Genomic DNA, 12,094 nt, shown 5'->3' with positions numbered 1-12,094 from the left:
GAATTATGACACACAAGTCACAATAAGGAATCTATCACCACCACACTTTCCACCTACTAAGCATACTACCCATAGGAAGCGTCATATTATTAACCCAATTCTATGTTGATTTAACAGTAAAGATACCCGGCGATTCAAGCTCCCAAGACCACTTATCCGACATTTCCCCTATGCCAATAAGATTTAATATCTCCACAAGATAATCAACTTGGGCCAATTCAGCCCCTCCTCTAATCCCCCGACGCCAATGAAAATTCCATCCCCCCGAATCCCATTATTCACTTACTTGAGCATCTTGATTAAAGGCCAAATCAAAGAGCCTCCCGAACCGCTCCCTAAGAGAAATATCCAAGCACCAAACATCCTTCTAGAACCTCGTTTGAGTCCCATCCCCCACCACTCTATACATGGAATTAGAAGGAATACAACCATTCTCATGGAGATGATTAATGGATCCAACAATCTTTTGCCAAACACCCCCTCCAGTTCCTATTCTGGAATCATCCGAAAAACCACCACCTTCCCCATGACAAAATTTGACAATTTTAACCCAAAGAGCTCCCTTGTTATTAAGAAACCATCACTTCCATTTATAAAGAAGACCGATGCCAAAAGCATCCAAACTACCAACCCCAAAACCTACGAGCTTCTTATTTAAAAAGTAAAAGTTTACTATAAGGGTTTATAGTGTCATATGGGATAATGACTTAGGAGGGTAATAACGTTTCCCGTTTGTCCATATTAGGCCCCTAACGTATTTTTTGTGTGTATTACACCATTAAGGTTGTTATAACTGTTTATAAGTAATCAATTTTACCGGTTTCTTCCTGTTAAAAAGACTATTTATAAACGGTTATAATAATCTTAATGGTGTAATACACACAAAAAATACGTTAGAGACCTAAAATGGACAAACAGAAAACGTTATTACCCTCCAAAGTCAATATCCCTTTTCATATCGGTCTATTGGCAACCATTGAGATGCCATATAAGATTAACCTGTAATTGTAATACCCAAATAAATTTTTGATAAATCTAATAATTCTAATAATAATCATATAAAAAATTATTACTCTATCAAGTAATTAACCATTTATTTTACAACCTAATCATCTATCTAATATGGCTTGATTAATAAATCATTTTTTTTTATTATGAAAGTGGACGAGTAGAAAATTTACAGTGAGGGGGTCCATTCCTCCTGCCAACTCAAGCCCCCCTATTAAAAATTCTGACGTCCCCACCACCATCACCCCCACCTCCACCACATCTGCTCACCTATCAGTCCCTCTCATTCCCTTAGATTTCTTCCCCCCCTCCCATCTCTTCCGTTAATCTCGCCGTTTCCTTTAATACAAAACCCAATCTAAACTCTTTACTTTTCCTCCCTAAACTCCAAAACATCCCCACCACCATGCCTCCGGCCACCGCCCTCCTTCTACTCTCACTCCTCTTCTCCCCTTCCATCTCCTTCCCCTTCGGTAACACCGTTATATACATATCACTAATCTCGATTACTCTTAATTAATTTTTGATTTCTAACAGTTTCATTGTGTGCTTTTTGTGTAGACACGGCTTACCATATAGACTGCGGCAGCTCCACCACCACCACCGATAAATTCAACACTACTTGGTTATCCGACCGTTACTTCACCGCCGGTTCTAACGGTCTTGTTTCTGAACCGCTTCTCTTCCAATCGTTCCATGAGAAGACGCTCCGTTACTTCCCTATCTCATCGGGTAAAAAGAATTGCTACATTTTCCCGGAGCTTCCTTCCGGGCGATACTATCTTCGGACTTTCACGGTCTATGATAACTACGACGGCAAATCTCATTCTCCGAGTTTTGACCTGTCGGTCGAGGGAACTTTGGTATTCTCTTGGCGGTCGCCGTGGGAAGAAGACATCAGCCGTTACGGTGCTTACTCGGATCTTATATTTTTTACTTCCGATGGTGACGCCGATGTGTGTTTTTACAGCATTGCTACTGATCCTCCGGTGATCGGTTCTCTAGAGCTTATCCAGATCGATCCAGCTTCGTATGACCCTGTTTTGACCGGTAACGACTCTTCAATTCTCGTGAATTATGGCCGGTTGACTTGTGGTTCGGGCCAATGGGGGCCAGGGTTTAGCAACGACACCGACGTTTTCGGCCGCGCGTGGCAATCTGACGCTAAATTCCGGTCGGCGAACTCCATAGGGATTAAATCGGTTACGGCGGTGAGAAATGTGATCAATACGGATACGAGTCCTAACTATTTTCCGGCAAAATTGTATGATTCCGCCGTGACCTTGACGGGAAAAGGTAATTTGGAATACGAATTGCCTGTGGATGCAAAGCTTGATTATCTGGTTTGGCTTCACTTCGCTGAAATTGATGTGAGCGTGAATCAAAAGGGGAAAAGAGTGTTTGACGTGATCATAAATGATGAAAATGTCACCAGAATCGATATATTCAAAGAAGTTGGGGGTTTTGCTGCGTATAGTTATCATTATGTAGCTAAGAATTTGAGTAGTACTCCATTGATTGTCAAGCTTGTACCTGTCATTGGATCACCGCTACTTTGTGGGCTTGAAAATTACGCCATTGTTCCAGCTGATGTCATGACTGTGCCTGAGCAAGGTATGCACTTCTTCTACATATTCATGATAACATTACACTGATAAAGGAGTAATAATCGGTTGCTTAAAAGCTGTGATGACTTCTTTTTGCAGCTTCTGCTATGCAAGCACTAAAGGAGTCATTACGTGTCCCTGAAAGAATGGGTTGGAATGGTGATCCTTGTGCTCCTACTAATTGGGATGCTTGGGAGGGTGTTACCTGTCATCCCAATAAGGACGAATCTGCTCTAGTCATCTTCCAAATGTAAGAATTCATTTCTGCTTATGTGAACAATTGAAATTTATGCAATTTTCTTAGAGGGTTTCTGCTCTTGGAGATATGCTAGTAATGATTATATATTATGCTTGCAGAGATCTTGGGAGCCAAGGTTTGAAAGGCTACATTAGTGATAAAATTGATCTTCTCACTAACTTGGTAAGCTTGTAAGTATCATCTGCCAGATCCTATTCTGTTTAAAACAAATATTCCGAATAAATCCCTCATTTTTTTTTGGTTATATCCTTTAAATATAACTGCAGGAACTTAAGTTCTAACTCATTAGGAGGCACTCTACCTGCAGGGTTGGGGCAAAATTCTCTTAAGAAACTGTAAGAATTTATTGATTCAAGTTTTTCTCTCAATTAAGTTAAGAAGATTTATGTCAGCTTTCTTATAGAACTGCATTTAATAAGCTTTTGAGTAACCTGGTTGACTATTAATTTGTATACAATACACAAGTGATGTCTATTGTTGTTCAATGAAGAAGCATATGTAGTTATTAGCTTTCCCAAAATAAGTTTAGGATTCTAGTTGTTAGCATTATAAATAGACTTTTTTCATTCCACTCACAATTTTTTTTTTAATAATGCACAGGGATTTATCCAACAATCTGATTTCTGGGTCCATACCAGATAGTTTAACTTCTTCAAATCTACAACTCGTGTAAGCTCTCTCTTTCTACTTCTTATCCACATTTTCAGAACTAACAAACCGATATTCTTTCTCACATTTACTCACTTTTCAGGCTCTTAAATGGAAACAAACTTGAAGGACAAGTGCCAGAAGAGCTTTACTCAGTTGGAGTCCATGGTGGAGCTATCGAGTATGTCAATTTTAATAATAAATACTACATATAATATTTCATTATTAGACGATTAACTTATTTATATATTTGCATGCAGCCTTTCTGGTAACAAAGGATTATGTGGCGTACCTTCTTTGCCAGATTGTCCTATGTTTTGGAAAAACGGCGGCCTATCAAACGGCGGTAAAATTGCAGTAGGCGTATCATGTGGCGTCCTTTTTTTATTTGTGGCGGTGATTATATACATTTGCATCAGAAGACGCCGCAATGACTACGACTTTGGTCTTCCTCAAGAGTTGATGTGTAAGTAAACACATCATGTCAGGTTGGGTTGGGTTCAGAGATTCTGAACCCAACCCAACCTGATACAGTTCTGATTTAGAACTTCATTGATTTTTTTTAACGAATTGTTTTTTTTTTCAGCACTTGCGGCGAAGAGGAATAAGTATCAGAGACAAAAATCATTGATGGCTCTTGAAATGGAGAGTCAACATGCAAAAGGGTTTATACCGAGTTATAATTGAAATTAACTTTATTTGTGATATAGCATAATGGTCAACAGGACTGGACTACAGAGGGAGGAAGTGATTCGATTCTTGCCAACCGGCTGACTAAAAACTCATTAACTAACTTGTCAATATGATACGATGTGATGTTCGTGTTTTTTTTTTTTTTTAATTTATTTTTATATATAAGTTTTATAGGTGATTTCCCAAATGCCACTCATGTATCATCGCTCAATTTTCGGCATTTGATGAATGTAGATCTTAAACTCAACATGTTGAATCCATACAGATAAAGTAATTTTTGCGTTCATGCTTTGGGTTTTATAATTTTGAAACAACAATTAGGGTTTTATCATTTGGAAATGTATAACTAGCGTTTTTCTACGTCTGCTAACTTTTGATCCGGGGAGCCGAAAGTATAATAAAAATTGAAGAACAGCAGCCCATATCTCAAATTTTATATTTTTGGCCATAATAGATATAAAATTGAATAGGTATTTATACTTCTAACCAGAAAAAAAGGCTGTGGCTAAGTCTAAACTAAGAGTTGCATATATTTGAATAAGAAATAATGTGAAATTCCCCAGAAATGACTAAAGCAAGTATTCAATTAGGGGAAAGTGATTTAAAATAACAACCAATAATGTGAAATTTGCACTTTTGATCATTAAATTTTTAATTATATCCAATAAGTAAACAAACTTTTTATTTTGGTTTTAAAATACCAACAATTACGATTTTTATAGGTTAAAATGACAACGAACATCGTTATTATCATTATCAAGTATGACTAATAGCTTATTATATTTATTTTATCAAACCATAGTTTAAAAAATTTACCTTAAAATGATAAGGTTACAAGACAATATGACATTGCTAATGGTTATAAGGTGAGGTTTGAGAAAAATGATTACAAAAGACTTCTAGTTTGATGTGACAATGGCATTAATGGTATTTTTTGTCATTTTAATTGATAAAAATTTGGTATTTTAAAAACAAATTAAAAAGTTTGTTTAATTACAAGACAAGATAGAGGTGGTTTGAAAAAAAAAATGATTACAAAAGGCTTTTAGTTTGACATGACAAGGGCATTGAATATATGATTACAAAAGGCTCTCTCTCTTTCTATTTCTTTGTCATTTTAATCGATAAAAATTATAATTAATGGTATTTTAAAAACAAATTAAAAAGTTTATTTTCTTATTAGATACAATTAAAACAAATAAGTTTTTTGTTATTGATTGCTATTTTAAATCATTTGATATAAACTTACTATTATGAAGCCATTTGAAATCCAAATTCCTTGAAGAAAAGTTTCTCGACGGATAAACTATTGAATTCGTAATGTAGAATAGTGTCTAAACAAACCAAAATGTTCCGTAAATAGTGGTAACAATTTTTAATTATTATTATTATTAATATTATGGAAAAAACGAATATGTGGCTGCCATGTATGTAATATTAGGTATAGAACCATCAAAATTGACTTAATTTTGATTAAAAAAACACAAAATTATTTCACTATTAGTTTTTTTTCTATTGCTTTTGAACTCATATTATTTTTTATTTTGAAATTCATCATCAACATCTATATATTTCGAATGTGTTTTTTATTAGATCTTTAGTAGAATCTTCATAACTTCCTATGACACCTACCTTATGCATACTTGCATTATTTTTTTCGATGGATTATGAAAAAAAAAAGGTTTATCGGGTTTTTAATGAATAATTTCAATCTTTCATTATAGTTTTTTATAATAATTTTCAATATACCGAACTACATGTAGTTGGTAAATATTCTTATACACGGTTTATTGTGCAAAATTAAACTTATAAAACTCCATAAAATATATATAGAAAGCCTAAGACGAGCTCTAATAGAGGATACAAGAAATATGATAGAGATATTTGATTGAATTTTGTTAACATTATATAGTTTTTGATGTTTCTATACCTAATATTAGATACATAACAGTCATATATTCCTCAAGCCCTATTATTATTATTATTATTATTATTATTATTATTATTATTATTATTATTATTTTCCTTTTAACATTTCATAATAACGATGTTGTAGTGAAATACATGGTCATTTTGTTTTAAGGGTTAAAAAAGGTATACAATCTATTAAATGAATTCTATTATTTTGGTATTTTTGCGATTATCACTTTAGTTAGAAAAAAAGTAAATAAAAGATGAATCATATATAAAATAATAACCTGAAAAAGAAAAAATGGATGTTTCTAAATCATAAATTATGCGGTTCCAAAATGTATTGAAATGTGACCAACTTGTGCAAAAGCAAACAAAGAGAATCATTTTCTTCTTCAAGTTCTTATCCCTTTGCATCAACATGATATGGAGGCAAATACGTCATCTCAACCAATACGATTCCTTTAGTGGCCCATGGCCCTTGGGCGATGATTATGACCCCTAAGTTTTACATTGGGTGTGTGGTAGTCCTTGTGTTTCCATGGTTAAACAACGTATAATGTTCGAATCCAATAATAGCAAGTTTGACTAATTTTTTTTCCTCCCATATAAATATATAGGTGGAAGGAAAAACTTGAAGCGAGTTTATAAGGAATCATTTCTCAATAATATCCAAAGACTTTAGTGGGTTGAAGATGAGTCAAACCCATGTGCTCGATCATCTCTTATTTTTATACTAAAATTATATTAGATTTTAAAATCTACTTTATCGCAATTTAATTACCACTAAGAGATATAAAGCCATAATCGTGTAATAGTATAGCGATGTTAAATAAGGATATCAAACATTTGGGAAACGGATAAGTTTCCGTTTCAGATTTTTTTGCTATTAGTTAAACTAAAGTAAATACTGGGAATGAAGAGTTTTATGACTTTAAAGTTCAAAAACTTAATTCCTAATAACAGTGTAATCAAACTAACAAGATCGGACAAATTAAGGCCCTGTTTGATATTTGCTGACTGAGAAATGTCTGTCTGAGTAAGCAATTCTAACTGAGTAAGAAATCATGATGTTTGATTGTATATATGACTGAATATGCTGACTAATACAAAATGACTATTTTACCCTGATGCGCTATTCATTTTTATGCAATATAATAATAATAATAATAATAATAATAATAATAATAATAATAATAATAACCAGTGTTACACATTATATAAAATATTTGAGCAAATTTAATAAAAAAAAAAACTTCTAGTGTAGTGGAAAAGATGTGGCTTTGTGAATGTAAGGTCATGTGTTCGATTCTTAAGCTGATTAGATTCATATCAAACAGGGCCTAACTTCGTAAACTTGATGTAAAAAATGCTTCTGTTTAGATTCATTTTTTCTATCTACCATGGCTGATTTCTTTAATAATGCAATGAATTGAATTTCGTTAAGTACCAATTCCTAAGCCCCTAAAATTTGGTGTTTAATTAGGAATATGAAAGACTTGATTTGTTATTGAAATTGTTGATTAATTCAATTAACTATATAATGTAGATCATCCTTATGTATATTCTTACACATTAGCGTTACCCATTTTACTATTTAATATGAGGTTTTGATTAAAACACTAATAATACAATTCTATAATTCATAAAATCAGGGTTCATCAATCTAAATATTATCAACAATAAACAATAAAAACATCAACTTTAATATGAAATTATCGAAATCAACACAAAACTTTGAGTTTTCATCTATTCTAAACGAAAGTAAAAGATTTTAGTCCATAATCATATTAGATACACAACTGAAAATAAAAAAAACCATGCTAGAGAATAACAAAACCAAATGATTCCAATGCGCTCCTTCACTTGATTTCTTCGGATCTTGTTCCAATATTGATCTCTCTTCCTCATAGACGTAATATACTCTTGATTTCTCAAACTGAAATTAATTCGTATATTGGGTGTATTATGTAAATATGTGTATTCTGTATGGTTAAGTGTAATTTATAAAGGTGTTGTCAGGTTTGTACGCATGTCTTCAAGTGCTCCATGGAGCTCTAAGGATTCGGGTTTACCCGGTATATATAATGTTGCCGAAGAGATATTTTGGCTCATTCAATCATTCACCTCCGTTCTAATCTTCTCTTTGAGTACTGTACTTAGGGATTGAGTTAGGGTTTGTAGATTGAATGTAACGACCCAATTTTCACGTCAAAAAATTTCGTTATAAAACATTACATAAGAGCATTAATAGTTAAAACATTGTTTGATTAAACCATTTCACATCAAAAACCAAATTGAAAACCACAACATTCGATCAATCAAATATCAGAGTATCAATCCCAGAATAAACTCGTAACTGCGGAAACAAGAGAGTGTGTGTGTGACATGCTGCTACCGCGTCGGCTCCTTTCCCCTAGCTGAGGAGGTACCTGAAACCAAAACTGAAAACCGTAAGCACGAAGCTTAGTGAGTTCCCCCACTGTACCACATACCATATAATCACATAACATACACATATTGTCAGGCATATCTGGGTGCCCGACCTACCCCTTCGGCCCTCTCGACCGGACATTGCCTAGCATATCTGGGTGCTGGCCTCCCCTTCGGTCCTCTCGACCGGATACTGCCTAGCATATTTGGGTGCTAGCCTCCCCTTCGGTCCTCTCGACTGGATACTGGGGAACTACTTCTCCCCTCTACTACTACTTCATAACATGTATCGCAATATCAATATCTATCTAACATGGCTAGGTATGACTACCCCTTCGGCCTTACCGACCGGATATCTCGGGGACTATCTCCCCCTATTGTCACTAGCACATAGCATCATATCATACTAGCACATAAACACAACACAGGTAGTAGTAATCCCTAGATGAATATCACAGAGACAATCATCTACATACAACTCCTATTGGTGGGCCGGCATTGTGGCCGTAGACCCACCGCTACTGGAAGGTAACTCACCTCGAAGTAGCTGCTGATCTGATCGGGAACTGACTGTCTACTGCTGCTGCTGCTGCTCCGGAAATCCTCCGGCTGAAATTCCCACAACATACTCAATCAAACACTGCTAACTGCCCTTTGAGTAAAATGACCATTTTACCCCTGATCATGCCCTAAGTCAAAGTCAGTGTCAACTTTCAGTTGACCCGACTCGCCGAGTTGGCTCTCCAACTCGCCGGGTCCCTACCCAAACGATTGCCCTGAATCCCATTTCTACTCGTCGTGTTAGGCGATGACTCGACGAGTTCTCCTTCTAAACTGATATTCAAGTCCTTCATCCTACTCGCCGAGTTCATCTTCATCCGATGAACACTTATGCTGTGACTCGCCGAGTTGTATGAACAGCTCGCTGATTCCGTTCTTGATCTAAGGAGATTGCCTTGAACTCGCCGAGTTCCTCCATAGATGAGTTCAGCTTCCGACTCACTGAGTCACACCCCGTGACTCATTGCTCACTCGACACTACGAAAAGGGGACAAACTCGGAGACTTGCGAACCGACTCGCCGAGTCGTTACCATGCAATTACTATATGGTCGATTCTGCTTGAATCCAGCTCATGCCATACATAGATCTGGGCTCCTAGGGCCTGGTTATCACGTAAAGTTTCCAACTTTACGTGTAAATAGACAACCATGAGGGTTTTAAGGTCCAAAATGCACCAAAAGGGGTAGATCTAGGGCTTTCATGCAATATGGTTCCAAAAAGATAGTAGATCTGAGCTCCTGGAGCTCAACCATGCCTAGATCTAAAGGTCAATCAGCTTATTACAAACCCTCAAACATACACAATCTTGGAAATGGCTCAAAGAGGACTTTAATGGAGCTATAAGGGACAATAAGCTTAAAAACAGAGGGGAAACGAGCTATACCTCAGGGGAAACGTTGGAATGACACAGAGATGCTTGGCCTCCTTCTCATCTTCTTGATTCAGTCTTCTTTCTCCTCAAAAACTTCAAGAACACCACAAAAACACTTCAAACTCACAAGGAAACAAGGCTAAAGAGAGATATAGGGCTCTGAGGGTGAATGGGGGCGAGATTGGGGCAGAAAGAGAGTTTAAATAGGGTGCAAACCCCTGAAACTTAGGGTTTCATCCAACAACGGTGACTCGTCGAGTCCGGAATATGGACTCGCCGAGTCACCAACTTAAACGTGTCCCGGGTCCCGTATCTACTCGACGAGTCGGACCTATGACTCGCCGAGTCCAAGGCTAAAAAGAAGAGAAGTACTCAAATAAGATTTACGTACCAGGAACCAGGTGCTACATTGAAAGCTTGTTCTTATGATTTAATCTTGTTTTCGTTATATGTTAGAGTGTAAGTGATTGTTTGTAGTGAGGTTTTCTATTGTATTCTGTACTTGTAAACCATCTGTTTCATCGTGAATGAAATGATGATGTTAGGAAGATCTTGAGTTGTTTACGTTTTTTTAGGTCTTCTTTCACAATTCTTCGAATCAAGAACTTCTTTCTCCCTAAAAGTGAAAGTATTTATAAAGTTTCTTTCTTTTAAAAGTTCGCATATTTAAGGAGTATTTTCGCATCGGTAAACGTTACCTTATCACGTGTTCTCCAAGCTTCAAACAGATTATTCACTTCATTACCATATTCGCTTCACAAAGAGCTGATAATCACGACGCTAAACATCTTCACTCCAAACTTTTATATCTTCAACATTTTTGCTCTTTTTCCTTATAAACTGTGGTAACTTGATTCCTTTTGAATAAAAGGCATTTTAGAAGCTACAAAACGAAAAATAAGCTAGTTAAGTATCATTTTCTTCCTTTTTATACTAAAATTAGACGAATTCTCGTGCGTTGCGCAGGGTTGCAACTTTGTTGTTAAAGTATGTTAGAGTTTACGATTTACCTACGTTTTTATGTCATTTTCCACATCGTTATCAAAGACTTTTATAAACACGCAATTTGTTAACGAAATTGACAAAACAATAGTTTAATTAATTTTTTAAGATAAGTTATTTTGTGGAATGTATCCAGTTGTAAAAAACGACGGATGTGCTATATTAATATTATGATAAAGATCATAAAATTGATATATTTTATCGAGATTATATGCCCAAAAGTTAAGATTTTTTTTGTTGAGCATGTCATGTGTTTATGTTCGATTGTATTAGAAAGTTATATTTTAAGGTTGATAAAACTTAAACGTTGTTAATGACATATTCTGATTAGAGCTGAAAAAAATCGACCCAACCCACCAACCCAATCCGAACCCAACCCAAAATTAGCAGGCTGGATTGAGATTTTCAATCTATTTAAGTTAAACGAGTCAACCCGTTTAAACCAATTAATTAAATAGGTCGGGTTGGGTAGATAATATCAACCTATTTTCAACTCTCCAACCCATTTAACTTTAACATATATTTAATGTAATAATTATTCAAATACTATCATGTTTTAATTTATAAATTATGATATTGTATTATCATTCATGTTTAACAAAAATGCAATCATAATTCTCATCTTTTTTTCTTGGCGCAAGCAACACTAGCCATCCTCCAAAATCACTTCGGAACTAAATGTTTTGATCTTTTTGAAGATTTTATTTTTATTTATGAATTAGGATTGTGCTTTTGTCAAATTTTGAAATTTTATATAAGTTTGGAATTAATTTGACTGGTGCAATCTTTAGTTTACTTATTTATTTTTATGATTTTAAATGGTTTAACCCATTTATTTAATAGAGTGAGTTGGGAACTAAACAAATAGGTGAACTTAGTGACAACCCATTTATCTGAAAGGTTGAGTTGGATTGGCTGGAAATATCAACTCATTTAAATAAGTAGGTTAGGTTGTGGTGAAATCTCCAACCCAAATATTAAATGGGTTGAAGCCGAACTTAACCTAGATCGACCCATTGTCAACTCTAATTTTGATGTACCAAACTTTATATATTGAAAGATATGATATAAAAATGAGTTAAGTTGTTCAAATTATAAAA

At 35.1% G+C, this 12,094-nt stretch overlaps 1 protein-coding gene across 1 annotated transcript; it reads left to right on the top strand.

Moving 5' to 3' along the window:
* Positions 1-1,295: 1,295 nt before the first annotated feature.
* LOC111894397 (receptor-like protein 4) lies at positions 1,296-4,501 on the top strand. Its single transcript, XM_023890470.3, has 9 exons — positions 1,296-1,481; positions 1,570-2,622; positions 2,715-2,865; positions 2,973-3,044; positions 3,141-3,209; positions 3,475-3,543; positions 3,626-3,703; positions 3,783-3,988; positions 4,109-4,501. Exons 1-9 carry the CDS (start codon positions 1,415-1,417, stop codon positions 4,207-4,209), a joined length of 1,866 nt encoding a protein of 621 aa, XP_023746238.1. The 5' UTR covers positions 1,296-1,414; the 3' UTR covers positions 4,210-4,501.
* Positions 4,502-12,094: the final 7,593 nt, after the last annotated feature.

Source organism: Lactuca sativa, chromosome 4 (assembly GCF_002870075.4).
Source record: "Lactuca sativa cultivar Salinas chromosome 4, Lsat_Salinas_v11, whole genome shotgun sequence".
In the NCBI taxonomy this organism is placed as follows: Eukaryota; Viridiplantae; Streptophyta; class Magnoliopsida; order Asterales; family Asteraceae; genus Lactuca; species Lactuca sativa.
The sequence above is the reverse complement of the archived record's forward strand: the minus strand, read 5'-3'. Positions and strand labels throughout refer to the sequence as shown.

Bases quoted from the DNA above. Each gene is read 5' to 3' on its own strand.
- LOC111894397 (XM_023890470.3), top strand. From the start codon at position 1,415: ATGCCTCCGGCCACCGCCCTCCTTCTACTCTCACTCCTCTTCTCCCCT. The intron at 3,210-3,474 runs GTAAGAATTTAT...AATAATGCACAG, and splicing joins CAAAATTCTCTTAAGAAACT to GGATTTATCCAACAATCTGA. The intron at 3,544-3,625 runs GTAAGCTCTCTC...CTCACTTTTCAG, and splicing joins TCTTCAAATCTACAACTCGT to GCTCTTAAATGGAAACAAAC.